Source organism: Ochotona princeps, chromosome 29, assembly GCF_030435755.1.
Source record: "Ochotona princeps isolate mOchPri1 chromosome 29, mOchPri1.hap1, whole genome shotgun sequence".
NCBI lineage: Eukaryota > Metazoa > Chordata > Mammalia > Lagomorpha > Ochotonidae > Ochotona > Ochotona princeps.
In genome coordinates this window covers 4,355,293-4,371,498 of record NC_080860.1, presented here as the reverse complement: position 1 = coordinate 4,371,498, position 16,206 = coordinate 4,355,293, and the positions used below count along the sequence as shown (strand labels likewise).

At 55.3% G+C, this 16,206-nt stretch overlaps 1 protein-coding gene across 1 annotated transcript; it reads left to right on the top strand.

Annotated features, from left to right (window-relative positions):
- Positions 1-3,315: 3,315 nt before the first annotated feature.
- Positions 3,316-14,497, top strand: P2RX4 (purinergic receptor P2X 4). Its single transcript, XM_004595391.3, has 12 exons — positions 3,316-3,572; positions 6,939-7,086; positions 8,888-8,959; positions 9,034-9,106; positions 9,356-9,452; positions 11,440-11,520; positions 11,613-11,754; positions 11,859-11,995; positions 13,259-13,349; positions 13,453-13,518; positions 13,736-13,831; positions 14,148-14,497. The coding sequence occupies exons 1-12, from the start codon at positions 3,439-3,441 to the stop codon at positions 14,172-14,174; spliced, it is 1,164 nt and encodes a 387-aa protein (XP_004595448.2). The 5' UTR covers positions 3,316-3,438; the 3' UTR covers positions 14,175-14,497.
- Positions 14,498-16,206: the final 1,709 nt, after the last annotated feature.

The window sequence follows — 16,206 nt, the reverse complement described above, 5'->3', positions numbered from 1 at the left end:
CTGCACCATTTGCCATCGTTTCAGGTGCCCATTCCCTGAAGTCAGAGAGACACAGAGAGAGCGCAAGAGAGAGCTCCATCGGCTGCTGCTTCACTCTCTAAATGTCTACACTGGCTGGGCTGGGCAGGGGCTGGCCAGGCGCTGGGCAGGACTAAAGCTGGGAGCCTGGCACTCAGGCCCAGGTCTCTGACGGAGCGCAGGCACAACGGAACCATTATTGCCACACCCAGGGTCTGAACTAGCAAGAGTCAGGAGACAGATCCATGACGCAACCCAGGACACCAACAACTCCAACAGCATCTTAACCACGAAGCTCAATGGCCACTCTCATCTTTCCTTTATTATTATTATAATCATGTTAATGGAGAAGAAATGCTATTTCATGGTAGTTTTTTTCCTTCCATGAAGACGAGTAGTATTGGCCATCTTTCTATTTCTTCATTGGTCATTTGTGTCTCCTCTTCGGAGAAATGTCTATTCAAATATTCTCATTTGGGGCCTGATTCAAGAGCTCAAGTGACTAATCCTCCCCTTCAAGCTCCAGTTCGTATCCTGGCAGCTTCACTTCTCTTCCAGCTCCCGGCCTGTGGCCTGGGAAAGCAGTCAAGGACAGCACAAAGCCTTGGGACCCTGGACCCGCATGGGAGACCTGGAGGAAGCACCTGGCTTCGGATCAGCTCAGCTCTGATTGTTGTAGCCACTTGGGGAGTGAGCCAGCAGATGTAGGATCTTTCTGTCTCCCTCTCTGCAAATCTGATCTGCCTTTCCAATAAAAATAAATAAAATCTTTTTAAAAACTCAAATATTTCAATTTTTAAATTGTCATTTTATGAGTTGTAACAGTAGTTAAGACATTCAAGACCCTGAACCCTTATCAGATTATGATTTGCAAAAACATTTTCCCATTCCGGAGTTGTCTTTTTACTTTATCTCAAACACAAAAGTTTCAGATTTTCACAAGAAGTACAACTAATCTTTTGCTGCTTATGCTTGAGATGTCAGACCCAGAATAATGAATGCTTCATCCACAGACACAAGCGCTGGCCCCGTGCTTCGCAATGAAGACCTTTCCCGTTTCAGACCTGCGATTTAGGTCTCTGATCCAACATGAGCTAACTTTCACAATTCAAAATGTTAAAAGTCCAATATTTGCCTTTTTAATATGGATATCCAACCATTCTAACTTTATTCAACTGTATGGGAACCTTTACTGGAGGCTTGTTCCTTTTAAAAACTGAATACCCAAGGCTATTGGTTAACTGACCATACTGTCAGGCATACTATAAACGAAAAACAGCTGAATGCGACTAAGACGCACGCTCTGAGAATCCTACTGCCTTCCCTTCTCTGTGAGGTTGCTCTGGGTGCTGGAGTGCATGTAACTGCCACAATGATCAAACTGTGCTCTTCGAGGATCTGCCGTTTACTATACCCCAAGTCTACCTCCGTATTTCCGTAGAAGAGAAACTAAAGGTAAAAGAGTAAGAGAAGGAGCTTTCTTTTCCTAATCCTGTTTCAGAATCAGCCTCTCTGCTAGGGTGTAATGTTATGCTATCAACTAATAATTAAGAAAACTGCCAGTCCTGACCTTGTTCTAAAATGAAGCCAACCACTTAAAATCAGGATTCTGAAGGCAGGCATCAACTCATTGCTGTGTGGTATCAGAATGAGCAAGGACCTAAAATGTGCTTTCATTTAAGATTTTTAAAAATTTTTATTGGAAAGTCAGATATACAGAGAGGAGGAAGAGACGAAAATCTTCCGCCCATTGATTCACTCCCCCAGGCGGCCACAATGGCCAGAGCTGAGCTGATCCGTAGCCAGGAGCCACGAACCTCTTCCGGGTCTACTGTGCGGGTGCAGGGTCCCAAGGCTTTGGGCCGTCCTCCACTGCTTTCCCAGGCTACAAGCAGGGAGCTGGATGGGAAGCATGGCCACCAGGAATAGAACTGTCACCCATATGGAATTCTGGCAGATGCACAGTGAGGACTTTAGCTGCTAGGCTACCACACCAGGCCCAATGTGCTTTCATTTTTTTAAACGATACATCGTTAAATCCCCTTCTGACAAGAGTTTAGGAATGAGGCTTTTGCTTTAAATATGGAATGTTAAACTTCCAATGGCACTAGGCCCCGCTGTCACAGCCATCTGCTCACCTCCACAGAGAACTCCATCAAGAACTCGTCCACACTCAGGAAAAATCCACTATATGAAGGAGTAGAAGTCCTCCTAACCTATCCGTGAGACCATTTTAGACTGTCCGATCCTCTACCCCAACTCCATTTCTAGAAGCAGACGCTACTTCCCACAAATTTTTTCAGATTATTATTCACCTTATTTATTTACGTAGGAAAAATAAGGTTGACTACCTCAGGAATCTCCCGGGGAGGATATGAACTAAAAGGCACATCCAAGATGATGGAGACCAGGACCATCAGCCACACAGCCCGAGACAGTCCATGAACAGGACCACTGTGGGCCTCGCCTTGCATGCACTGGGATCCCATACGGGTTCTAATCCCGGCTGCTCCACTTCCCATCCAGCTCCCTGCCTGTGGCCTGGGAAAGCAGTCGAGGGTGTCCCAAAGCCTTGGGACCCTGCATCTGCGTGGGAGACCCAGAAGAAGCTCCTGGCCCCTGGCTTCGGATCAGCTCAGCTCTGGCCAATGCAGACACCTGGGGAGTGAACGAGCAGATGGAAGATATTTCTGTCTCCTCTCTCCGCAATAAAAATAAATAAATCTTTAAAAATAATTCTTAAAAAAGATGAGCACTACGACAAAGCTGCAGGCACACGGAGAATAAGCAGTGGAAACCAGAACCACCAACTATCACTGCCCTGGGAACCACTGCCTGCACACAACACCTCAGGGAGCCAGAGGCCCGCCCGGTTCGCTCACTGGACAGATTCCGGCACGGGGGATGCACTCAACAGTTCAGCGCTTTTCATGAAATATACCCTCTGCCCCGAGAATCAAAAACTACGGGCGTTCAGTTTTCCCTACACTTGGAACTGTCCCCACTCTCCCCCTCAAGGGCCAGTGGGACCACGGGAACACCTCCCGGGGCCTGTCCCGAAGAAGTTTCTGGAAGCAGCCGGGCTCCAGCCCAAGGGTCTTGGGTCACCTGGTGCTGAGGTAGCCCTCTCCCCGTGAGGCGCGCCGCACCTCCTGAGGGGGCGGGAGCTGGCGTCGTCCGGTTCCCCTCAGCCCCACCCGCCCTCCTGAGCGCCCGCCTTCCCCGGCAGGGGTCACTGCCCCCCGGGCGGCGCCCTGCGGCCCACGGCCCCTTCCCCGGCAATGTCGCTCGTCGCTGAGGAGGAGCTGACGCACGCCCCGAGGCCCGCGCCGCCCGCTTCCGGGCCCTCCCCGGCGACGGCGGCGGAGCCGAGGCGGGGCGGCCGCGGCCAGCCGGGCTCAGAGCGCGAGGTCCCGGGCCATGGCGGGCTGCTGCGCCGCGCTGGCGGCCTTCCTGTTCGAGTACGACACGCCGCGCATCGTGCTCATTCGCAGCCGTAAAGTGGGGCTCATGAACCGCGGCGTGCAGCTGCTCATTCTGGCCTACGTCATCGGGTGAGCGTGGCCCCGGGCCCGCGCGGGGGTCCCTGGGGAGGAGCCTCGGCTCGGTTCTGGCTGGGGGACCCGACGCGCGCCCCCGCAGCGTGGCGTCTCTCACCTCGGTCGGGTGTCGCCGGGCTGAACTCAGGAGCGTTTCCGTCAGGCGACGACGCGCGACAAGGGGTCCCTCCTCCTTCGGGTCCGCGGCGCGCGCCTGCCCACTGGGCGCCCTCCAGGTGTGTCCACCAGGTGGCGACCTGAGACCGACATCCACGCCCCCCTTCTGCCTACGCACTGGGGTCTGAGCTATGCATCTATTCACCGTGGTCAGGTCGCTAACAGCTGTCCTTGCGATCCCCAGACCTGTGACCTGTGGCCCCCAGGCTGTAAGCCCTGAGCCGGGCTATGTCCTAGGGCAGGAAGCTGCTTCCATGCTGTGCTTTGAGGGACCGGCGCCTTTTCTGCCACACCTTCTGCCCACTCCACCGACACCGTGGCAGTGGGGGCGGCTGGTCCATGAGCGGCTCAATCTTGGCTCATCACTTCCCATGCTTGTGTCCTGCTGACAGCAAGGTTTGGGATTTCCACTTCATTCCTCTCGGGTCTCGGGCTTCCCTCATTTCCTTTGAGCTCCTTGACAACTCCAGATAACAGAGAGGTCGAACTTCCAGAAAGCACTTAAAATTCACTTCCTTTGTTTGGTGGGACGGAGGTGGGGTGCCTGCCTTAATCTAAGGGTTCCCCAGGCCGCTGCGGGCTCGCGGTGGTCTCACATAAATGTTTCATTTGAGTGGAACACACTTGTTTGCAGTTGAGCACAACCCCAGAGATCAATGTTAAGTTAGTGTCTGCAGCTGCTGAGCCTGACAGTTGTGTCAGTCCTGTGACCTTGGGCGGCTGGCCCCCACGCTGCACACTCACTGAAAAGGGCCCAGAATCCAGAAAATTCTAACTACCACCCCATCCCCTGCCAGAGCTTGCAATTCCTTGCTTCAGAGTATGGTCACCTCCCTAGGGGATTCTGGGAGCAGGGCTTCCCACACTCACCTGATGATGGAAGTATCAGCTGAGGAATTAGTTGAAGGGTCCCCCACTTTGGGGTGGAGCTTGGAATCCCCTCATGCTGCCCCCAGGGAATTTGTGTGTCTGTTGCTTAGGGCTCAGTACCTGTCAGCCCAGGGGCAGGTACCCACAATATGCCAAGACAGCTCTGCAGGATGGAGGTCAGGGCCGACCCCAGCCTTGGTCAGCAAGGAGGCGGCTTCTTGCTAGACTTGTTTTCATTGTTGCGAACCACTCAGCTAAACCAGGCTGGTGCGCACAGCTTGTTGCCATTGTCTTTGCATGGAAGAAACTTTTCACCTGACTTAGCATACCTGGAAGATTCTGGAATGGGAGTCAACTGTGTGTTGTGCCTTAGGGTAGCCCCACTCATGCATGCCTACTTGAACTTTCCTTCCCTTCACACCTGGGGTCTAAAAACACAGTCCAAGCACACACACACAACAGTGCTTTTTCGAATTCAAAACGTGCCTAAAATATCCTGGCTATACTGAGGTACATAAATTGGGCCATTAAAACCAGTTTTTTCTGGAGTGGTCGTTAGGATACAGCTTAGGGCACCTGTACGCCATGACGGAGTGCCCGGGCTCTAGTCCCAGCTTCACTCCTTACCCCAGCTTCCTGTTGGAGGACACGTGAGAGACAACAGGGATGGTTTGTGTACTTGAGTCTTGGATCGCGTTGTGGGCTCTCAGCTTTGGCCTGGCCCAGCCCAGCTGATCCAGGCAGTTTGGAGAGTAAACTAGCAGGTGGAATTTGGCTTTCTCTGTCCCTGTCGTCTCTCCTTCAGAAAAAGGCAGCGAGCCTGAGCTCTGCCTTCCAGCTGTCAGTCACAGGATGATGAAGTTTATCACATGATGGGGACAGCCTCTGGTTTAGCAACTTACTGTCTTTGGTGGTCAGCAGTGGCCTTCCTGCCCTCAGCTCTGGGGCCAGACCGCAGCTGCGTTCCTAGAAGAGCTCTGCAGGGGAAGCCCATCTGTGGACAGGCCTCAAGCTTGCACACTGCTCAGATCAGATCAATGCTACAACGAGAGACTAACACCAGGGCGTTTCCAAGGCTTGGCCTTACCTTAGTGGTAAGGGAGACAGAACTACAGTTTCTGGATTTTAGACATGATAATAGCTTCTTGTAGGTATTAACAGCTCCGCTGGTGTCACAGTCCACATACAGTAGTCACGTGCAGGCGCACACTGTTGCAAGCATCGGACATCCTCCTACATGTGGGCTGCAACATTTGGAACCAAAATGAATATTCTTGTAACTTTTCATTAGTTGGGGGTTTTTTTGGCACACTGACTCATGTAACCTCACAACAATCCTTTTTTTAACTTGAGGGACACACAATTTACCTCTGTTCAGTCATGTCCCGTCTGCCCACCACAGCTAAGGACCTGTGGGACGCACCCCAGGTTTGCCCTGTGGACGGCAGGAATTCGGTAACTTGGACATCACCTGCTGTCCCTGAGGTGGATGTCAGCAGGAAGCTGAAGTTGAAAATTGAAGCCAGGCCTCCACTGTGGGACACAGCGTGTGTCAGCCATCAGGCTGACCGCCCACCACCCACCCACTGTGAACTCCTGTTCTCTGAGCCGCAGGCAGGCTGAGCAGCGCGCTGTTGAGCAGTGAGGGTTGCAGGGGCATGGGTGGTAGAGCTCGGCCTGCCGGCTCCAGCCGTTGCTCCTGGGTCCCCACCTTTGTGCGATGACACTTCTAGATTTCTGATGATTTCAACTGGGGCAGACATCCCCACTTCAGAGGAGCAAAGCATACGTGTGGCCTGAATTGTTACGGGGAAAGAAGCCGCTACAGACTTTTCCTCAAAAGGCAGGAGTTCCTGTTCTGAAAGGAGGCAAGCATGGTGGGCAACTGGAACCTAAGGCTTGAGTCCCATTCCTGACCAGGCCCCTCACTAGCTGTGTGACCTTGGGCCAATGACTTAACCTCTCTGTGTGTCCTTTGTAAAATGGAGATAATAACCACCCCTCAAAGTGGTCAGATTAAATTTCCTAGCAAGAGGTTAGATCAGTGCCTGGAACCTAAAAATATGCAGATGGGATCTATTACCATAATTTTCCTTATCTCATTGAAAGCACCCAGGTATCTAACAATAACAATGGCATTGTGTGTGTGTGTAGGAGCTGCTCAGGGTGCAGACTGGTCCTCATCATCCCATTCCTCTCCCACAAACTACCTTACGGCCACCACCCCGCACTCGCGGAAAAAACAGAGCCCCAGGAGCGAAGCATCTCTGTGAAGCCGCCTAACCAGCAGACACTCCCGGCAGCAGCTCAGACACCTGCTTTGTTGTCTTCTAGGTGGGTGTTTGTGTGGGAAAAGGGCTACCAGGAAACAGACTCTGTGGTCAGCTCAGTGACCACCAAGGCCAAGGGCGTGGCTGTGACCAACACCTCTGAGCTGGGGTTCCGGATCTGGGATGTGGCCGACTATGTGATCCCCGCTCAGGTAGGCCTCCCCCGTGACGTCTGTCCCATTTGCAAGCTCTGCTTCTCTTTCTCGCCTGGACTTGGTGCACTCGATCTGTGATCAGCATGGCCTGTGGTCTGTCTCCTCCAGTGCCCTGAGTGACTGTCTAAGTCCCAGAAATTCCCAACATGTGCTTCTTTAGCTCTGACCCAGGCTGGCTCTGACACAGGAAACTTTGGCTGTGGACACGCTGGTCTGTCTCAAGCCCTGGGAAGAGTTCAGACGGAAATATCACCTTGCCATATTTTCTCTTTGCTTCCCTGGCTGACACCCACAAGGTAAATCTTTACAGACAGCTCAGAGTGTCAGCAGCTGCTAGAAACCAAAACCCAAACACGCAAGCGGGGGTGTATGTGGGAGTGCCTCAGCCCCGTAGCAAGGACACCTGCCTCTCCCACCACAGTCCCTCGCTTGACCCCAGCTCTGGCTCCTGCCCCAGCTTCCTGCTCATGTGCATCCTAGGAGGCAGTGGAGATGACCTAGGCACTGGGCTCCTGCCCATCCCGTGGGAGCCCTGGACCAGTTTCCCGGCTCCTGGTCTCAGCCCTGGCCTTTAGAGGTCTGTGGAGGGCGCACCAGCGAATAGCTCCACGTGTCTGTCCTGTCTGCCTGCCTGTCCCACGCAGAAGGAAACAGCAGATTCCACTGGGGACAAATGTAGAGGAAGTAACTAGCACCCGTCTGTAGTCCGTGACTGCACTGAGATCAACATTGATCTGTAACCATGGGAACAGCCATGCACGCAGAAATGCTGCTTCCCACAGCTCCTGTGGGCCAGGGTCGCAGCCATCTGCTGGCCTCTGTGCTCCTCCAGAGAGGGCGCGGTCAGCAGCCGGCATCTCCCTGGCTCATCTCCAGGCGGAAATTCCCCTGAGCCCAGGGTAGATAAGAGGCAGAAAACCACCAGACATGCGGGACTGTTCCCATCGAGCTCCAAGTGCCCGCAGCTGCCTTCCGTCGACATCAGATGAGCATGAGCCAGGGAGTGTGGGCACCTGGGACAGGAGGGCATCGGCAGGCTCCTGCAGGTGCCTCAAGGTGGCCCCAGGACCTTCCGCCCTGTGGCACCTGCCTCCCCGCTGGCTGATGCTTCCTGCTCTCCTCCTCTCTGTGTATGTGCTGGCCTGGACATTCCTTTTGAATTCCTTCTGGAACCACTCACAGTGCGGCCCTGGCATCTGGCTGTCCCCCAGCACAGTAACACCCAGGTACATCTCTGGTAGTGTGTGGCTGAATCATGTCCCCATTTTGTTTCTCCCTACCAGTCCACAGACACTCAGGCTCTGTCCACCTTTTGGCAAATATGCCAAGTATCACTGTGGACATTTGTACACAAGCATTTGAGTCCTTGCTTTCAATTGAGAGGACAGTAGGCTGATTAGGTTTTAAACTTGTCATATTAGGGGCTGGTGTTACGGCACGGCAAGTTAAGCTGCTGCATGTGATGCCAGCATCCTCTGTCACAACACTGGGTTGTGACAGGTTCTAATCCTGGGAGCTCCACTTCCAGTCCAGCTCCCTGCTAAGGAACCTGGGAAGGCAGCAGACAGCCCAAAGGAGATCCGGGACGGAGTCTCAGATGAAGCTCTGGGCTCCAGACTGTGGCTTGAGCCAGTCCCGGCCATTGCAGCCATTTGGGATATGAATCAGTGGCTAGATCCTCCTCTCTGTCTCGACCTTCTGCATAAATAAACCATTTTAAAAATTAAGTGGATGACTTTCTTTGCTCAACTCCTCAGAGGGGGACATGACCCTGTTCTGCTGTTTGTGCACCCTGCAGGAGGAGAATTCTCTCTTCATCATGACCAACATGATCATCACCGTGAACCAGACCCAGGGCACCTGTCCCGAGGTAGGTCCCATGCTGAGGGCAGGGCTGGCCACGTGGAACACCAGGTTCCCCTCCCACCATTATTCCTTTTCCAGATCCCAGACCAGAATACTCTGTGCAACTCGGATGCCACCTGCATTTCCGGCTCCACAGACACCCACAGCACTGGTAGGGGCAAGTGGCCCTGGCTGCAGGTGCCTGGCTCGGGGAGGGCAGCCTCTGAGACCATCTCAGCCACAGGGCTTCTGATGGTCTCCGCCTCCATGGCTTGAGTTGGTAAACAGAGGTATGGTCGGTTTCTGGGCACTTCTAGTCCCAGAACTAGACTTGTTGCAGGCTAGCTCCATAGGGCGCTTTGCTAAGGCAGAAAACAGGACTTCCTCCAGGGACCCAGTCCCCTCCCCTCCGACCCTGCAGGAGTCTCCACCGGCAGGTGTGTGCCGTTCAATGCATCTGTGAAGACGTGTGAGGTGGCAGCCTGGTGCCCAGTAGAGGACGACCGGCAGGTACCAAGGTGAGTCCTGCTCCAGGGAGCCAAGTGCCCCAAACGCTGGCCTTGGGAGGAGAGTGAGGCCTGTGTGTTGGGGCTTTCTAGATGCTCTCTGTGCCTGTGTGGAGTAGGACTGCACTGGGCTGCTGGTTCTCAGCCACAGAGCAGTGGCCGTCAGTGACCAGGCAAGCCATGGTGTTTGGCACAGCAGTAAGGGTGCAGGTGACTTCAGCCCATCTGTACACACACACACACAATACAGTGGGGGCAGGCCCTGGTTCAACTGACCATACACATGCATACACACGTGTACACAGGCCATGGTTCAGTGACCACAAACACAGCACACGCTGGGGGCAGTCATGGTTTGGCTGACCAGAAGACAGCCCCTGGCTCCATCTGGTCTGACCTCTGCCTCATCTTCCTCCCAGCCTCTGTACAGGACGCCAACAGAGCACCAGAACGCAACTCAAGGCTTCTGTCCCCCAAAAGTTGTCTCCTTTCCCAGTGTGTGGAGATTCTAGGCCTGTCCATCCTCGTGTCACGCTAGCCTCGTCCCTCCAACAGCTGCCACGGCTAGGCTGGTGGAGTCTGTGTCACCTTGGGCCTGGGTCCTTGCCCACCTCTAGAACCCACGACTTACAGGCCACAGTGACTGAACGGGAAGCATGTGGCTTCTGAAAATGAGTTCAGTTAGCAGGAGAAGGAAACAGAAATGCCGTGTGTCTGCCAGAGGGTGTTTTATAAAACACCGCAGGTGCAAGGCATGCCGGGATGGTGTTCTGTTTTCAGATGTGGCCCTATCTGTCACTCGCTGCCCTTGAGTGTGGTCTCCACCTTCAAGATCAACTCCCTAGAAGCTTCTCTGGGTTATGTGCTGGGTGGTATTTGGAGAACTTGTTGGCATACCCTGGGTGTGTTTCACTTGCTTCCTCTTCCTTGTGGCCGCGTCTCCCTGGACAGTGCCATTATGGACCTGATCCATCGGTGGATGAAGTCTATTTCCATCTGCGTTTGGCCACTTTAAGTGGAGGAAGACTTCCTGGCGCAACTTTGATGCCTTTCTCTCACCTGCCAATTTCTGTTTCTAGAAAAGAACAGGTCCCAGGTTGAGTACCTGGGACCTACAGTAACATCAGCTACAACTTTTAGTGACCTGGCCTTGCTTCCAGTTCACATATTTAAACAGTGACCTCTGGCTCGTGACAGTGTTCCTTTATGGTCAAGAGGGCATTTCACATCAAAATGAACATCCGTTAAAAAGTGAGGTGAACTTAAAGGTGGAAGGAAACAAATGGGCCCTCGGTGCATGTGACCCGTGGGCGAGGTGGACTATGATTCCACCTTAAGGAGAAGGAACAAGGAGCTGACTCATCCTGCAAGGTGCATGCTGAGGGGAGCAGCTGGCAGGCCAGCCGGCAGACTCCCACTCCCGAGAGGTCTGCCACAGACAGACCCACCGGGAGGGACCCACCAGGGGCTGGGGGACAGGGAGGGACCAGCCACGGCTCCCCGCAGGTGTGGGGCAATGACAGTATTTGGACATACACACCGTGAAAGTTCTAAATGTCACTGCATTGGTTCACTTGGAAATGATTAATCTTAATGTGACTTTCACCCTTTTTTTTTTCCAAGCTGATCTTAAAAGGGTAGCATATGCAAAACACAGATGGGAGGGCTCTGGTGCAGGAAATGACAACAGTGAGGCCAAGTTTGAACAATTCTGTGGGGGTGGGGAAGGGACAGACTCTGCTGCGCCCAGGGAGGACCTGCTCGAGGCACTGCCTGGGGACAGAGGTGGGCTCAGCCCCCCTTTCCCTTCCCGTGGGCCCAGGAAGGACATGGCAGGCTCAGCCTACTCCCCATCAACTGAGTGTTCCCATGGAGGGAATAAAGGACTCAGCTAGGGTTCACATTGCGACGAGATGACATCATTGGTCTCACGGAGGACATCACACAGTGAGTGTGTACATATTTGGGCTCTGGCTAACGTTATCCCTTCTGCCCCCAGGCCTGCTTTTTTAGGGGCTGCAGAAAACTTCACCCTTTTGGTGAAGAACAACATCTGGTATCCCAAATTCAACTTCAGCAAGTGAGTGGTGCCGGGGGTGGGCCCGCCTGCGCCCCAGAGACCCTCCTGGCTCCTCTCAGAGGCTGACTCCCCAACCCCTCCCCCTCCCTCAGGAGGAACATCCTTCCCAACGTCACCACCGCCTACCTCAAGTCGTGCACGTACAACGCACACACGGACCCCTTCTGCCCCATATTCCGTCTGGGCAAGATAGTGGAGGATGCGGGCCACAGCTTCCAAGACATGGCCGTGGAGGTAGGCGTGGGCCCCACTCGGGGCACGGTCCTGGGAGTGCCTCTGCCAGAGTAGGCCGGGACGGGCCCTGAGACGCGGCCGGGGCCATGCCGCTCACCCTGCAGGGAGGTATCATGGGCATCCAGATCAAGTGGGACTGCAACCTGGACCGCGCTGCGGCGCTCTGCCTGCCCCGGTACTCCTTCCGCCGCCTTGACACCCGGGACGTCGAGCACAACGTGTCTCCCGGCTACAATTTCAGGTGGGCCTAAGCCCGGGGCCTGCTGGGCATCATCAGGTGGGACACGGCAGAGGCTCGGCCGACTCCTCCATGTCTGCACCCCACTGAGACTAGCACTGGGGCAGCCCTTTACCAGAGTGCCGTGATGGGCAGGGCTGTGCCGCCCAACCCGGGGGCAGCTCCAGGGCCAGCTTCCGCCTGGCCTTGGCCCCTTTGGAGGAGAGGGTGCACTCGAGCCTGGCCCAGGTACAGCCTGCCCCAGCTTCCCAGGGTGCTGGGGTAAGGGTCAGGCTCAGCAGAGACCTCGCTTACTGTCAGATGGGTCTCCTGGGTGACAGATGGCCACAGAGCAGCAATTCATTCTGCCAGTTGTGAAGGCCACAGGCTTGACACCCACCCGAGGGGAGGACCCTGCCAGCCCCTCCTGCCTCTTGTGGTTCCTCAAGCAGTCCTGTGCACTCCCCTGTCCCCCAGCACACCGGACAGACTAGGGTCAGACTAGGTTGGGACCAACCCCAACCCTAAGCTAACTGGATACCAGCATTCTTCCTCTCCCCACCCCAAAATAAACACATCTGCAAAGACCCCAGTTGCAAATAAGGCCACAGTCACAGGTGGGCCACCATGGAAGCCCGGTAACGTGACGAGAGGCTGGGCTCGCAGGTCCTGGAGGGGCGTCTCTAGGGGCACTCTGCTGCCTGGCCCTCACAGTTAACCCAGCTCTGCCAGGGACACCCAGGGAGCCGCTGCGCTTTCTGCTATCCCGGTCTCCCTCTAGTGGTGACAAGTGGAATCCAGCCCGTGCTGTCCCTTCTGAACTGCTACACTGTGTCCTTGTGTGCCTGGTTAGCAGCTAGCACTACAAGTTCAAGGCCCATCCATGCAATGGCCTGTCTATGGCCAGGCAGTGGTGTGGGTGAGCCTGTTCATCCATTGCATGGGCCAGTGCCACCCACCACCTGCAGTGTAGTGCTGGTCAAGATTGCCTCGGGAGGCAGGTGGCTTGGCTGGCATGAGGAGGATATTCTGGGCAAGAGGCTCCCAGCTTGCCCCGTCTGACAGGAAGGCCTGGTGATGTCAGAGGGGGCAGGCAGAGGCCTGGCAGCTCTCTGATGTGTGGCTTGTTGGCCAGGAGAGAGGCTTGAGGTGGGTCTGTCCAGTGGCAGTCTGTCAGCCATCACCAGCCTTGCTGAGACTGGCCGAGTCCAACTGCATGGCCTTGCCCGGCTTGCCGTGTCCCATGCCCTCTCGGCTGTGCCACCTCCCCCCCCTCCCTGCCCCCAGGTTTGCCAAATACTACAGCGACCAAGGTCGCGAGTACCGCACGCTCATCAAGGCCTACGGCATCCGCTTTGACGTCATCGTATTCGGCAAGGTAGCCTCGCAGCCCTGACCAGCCCGTGTGGGGTGTGGGGTCTCTGCCTACCCTTCCCCTGCCCCCGCACACACTCTGTCTTCCTCTCCCCTGTGGCTCGCAGGCTGGGAAGTTTGACATCATCCCTACCATGATCAACATCGGCTCCGGCGTGGCGCTGCTGGGTGTGGTGAGCGGCGGGGGCGTTGGCTGTCCTTAGCAGGGCCCAGCTTGGCTCGGCGAGACCTTGGCTGCTTTCCCCAGCCTCCTGTCCCCTTTCACCTCCACTCCCACGGGCCCCCAAGAGCTCTTGGTGGCATGAGGTTCCTGGCTTCACAGGAAGGCACACACCCACACACGGGGTGGCGGCTGGCAGCTCCCAGGGCTCACCGTCCCCTTCCCGGCAGGCCACAGTGCTGTGTGACATCATTGTCCTCTACTGCATGAAGAAGAGATTCTACTATCGGGAGAAGAAGTACAAGTTTGTGGAGGACTACGAGCAGGTGTGTACCTCCCGTACTCCCAGCAGGCAGCAGGTCACCTCCTGTCGCCCTGGGGAGGGTCCCTGTCAACACAGTTATCACAGCCACCCCATCCCACCCCTGCATCTCCGGACCCCAGGCAGGTCGCAGGACTGCCACGGCAGTCTGCATCCACCGTGTGGCAGGGACGGTGGGGTGCCAGGCTGGCTGACCTCACCCCAGCAGCCACTCGGAGCCAGTCAGAGGAGCCATCCAGGTGTCCCTCCAGCAACGTGCCCTGCCTTGTCTGGCGGGAGCGGGTGCTAAGTGCACCTCCTCTGCTCTGAATCCCACACAGGGTCTGAACGGCAACACGGACCCCTGATGCTGGCCCCACAGCCCCCACCAAAGCACACTGCACAAAGGGAAGAAGGCGGCCGCATCACCCCATGGCAGGTTCCGGATCCTGCCACAGGCTCCATGCGTGCTCACAGGGGTCCCACTGCCCCTGATGGGTGTGAAGGATTCGGGCACGCTGACATGTTGGGCCCCTGCTGTGACCTCGGCTGGATCTCCTCTACTGTTCCTGTGTGCAGGGTTGAGATCAGGGCGCCTCTGTCCGTCTCTGGCCCCCTTCCAGACACCCAGCCCTCCACGGCAGCACGGGCAGCTCTCAGTGACTGCTGGGAAGACTCCCTGGGATGAGCACTAGCCTTGGCCTGCCTGAGCCATTCCCCTCCCCTGGCCTGGGACTTTGTTCTGACCCTCGGGAGGCAGGGTCATCATCTCTCCCTGCAGAAGAGCATGACTGAGATGGCTGAGGACCAAGCATTAAAATAAACGATTTTTTGGGCCCAGAGTGATAGCCTAGTGGCTAACGTCTTCGCCTTGCATGCACCTAAATCCCATATGGGTGCTGGTTCATTTCCTGGTTCCTCCACTTCCCATCCAGCTCCCTGCTTGTGGCCTGGGAAAGCAGTTGAGCACGGCCCAAAGCCTTGGGACCCTGCACCCAGGTGGGAGACCCCGAAGAAGCTCCTGGCTTCAGATTGGCCCAGCTCCAGCTATCGTGGCCACTTAGGGAGAGAACCAGCAGACAGAATATCTTCCTCTCTCTTTCCTCCTCTCTGTATATCTGACTTTCCTATTTAAAAAATAAATACATCTTTTAAAAAAATATTTTTAATCCCTATCTGTTATCTCATTGCATGTGCTAGAACTGTCCTTCCCACTTAAAAGTAGAATCTCTTCATTGTACTATAGCAGGTTAAGCGGCTGCCTGCAATGCCACATCCCATATGGGCACCAGTTCAAGTCCCTGCTGTTCTACTTCCAATCCAGCTCCATTCTAATCTGCCTGGAAAAGCAGTGGAGAGGAGGGTGGCCCAAATACCCGGGCCCCTAACACCCCCCTTGGGAGACACAGGGAATTCCGGTTTCTGACTTCAGCCTGGCCCAGCTCAGGCTGTCGTAGCCATCTTGGGAGTGAACCTGGTAGACGGGCGCTTGCTCTCGTCTCTGTAACCCAAACCTTCTAATCAAACAACTTCAATAGAATGGGAGTCACTTTGGCCAAACCTTAGCAGAACAGAGTCAGGAGGCCACGGAGGAGGAAGGAGTCCTTGTGCACGTTTGCCCCGTACCAACTGTCAACGGCCTGCCGCACCCTCAGGCCCGCCCCTAAGGTCCTTCCGGGGGGGGGCACACCCCTGCCAGTCCTGACCACAGCCTGCAGCTGGGGTGGCTTCTACGAGGCCCTCCTGGCAGCAGCTGGGCCATGTGCACTCCGGCCTCAAGCCCTGGACCAAGGGAGCTCCTTTCACTCCTTTGTGATTTCAGAGGTTTTCCTGATGGCGGGCTGGGTGCTTGACCAGCCACTCCACAGGCTGGCTGGGCCACCCGCAGCCCACACTGGAGTGCCCAGGTTCGAGTCTCAGCATCACTGCTAATCCAGCTCACAGCTCTGGCCTGGCCCAGTCCCAGCCACTGCCACTGCAAGAGTGTGGCAGGTGAACTGGCAAACATGAATGTGCTCTGCCCATCAACCAATAGCTTTCTTTAGGGTGATCTTCTCCCTTCACATGTCTGGATCGCAGCCCCTGACGCCTCACCAGGCTCTTTGCCCACCCCTCATCTCTCAAAAGCCTAAGAATCTTAACTTTCATCAGGCCACGCACCTGTGCAGTATTTTCTTGACATATGTGTTATCCTCTAGGTAACACAACTTTAGGTACCACGGAAGTGGCTCATCTTCTCCTCTCTCCCCAGAGTCTTCAACAAAAAGCAGGCCAATGTGAAATGTTAACTGAGCTATTTCTGGCCGCAACTTCACACTGACTTAATTCTATGTGAAGTGTTCAGGATTCCGCAAAGGGAAGCAGCCTGCCCCTCACCTCCACCGTGAATTCATTTCCAGG

What these genes read in the sequence shown, in the direction of transcription:
- P2RX4 (XM_004595391.3), top strand. Translation starts at nt 3,439, where the DNA reads ATGGCGGGCTGCTGCGCCGCGCTGGCGGCCTTCCTGTTCGAGTACGAC. An exon ending in TCCAAGACATGGCCGTGGAG is followed by an intron (nt 11,755 to 11,858) that starts GTAGGCGTGGGC and finishes CTCACCCTGCAG; the next exon opens with GGAGGTATCATGGGCATCCA. An exon ending in TTGTGGAGGACTACGAGCAG is followed by an intron (nt 13,832 to 14,147) that starts GTGTGTACCTCC and finishes AATCCCACACAG; the next exon opens with GGTCTGAACGGCAACACGGA.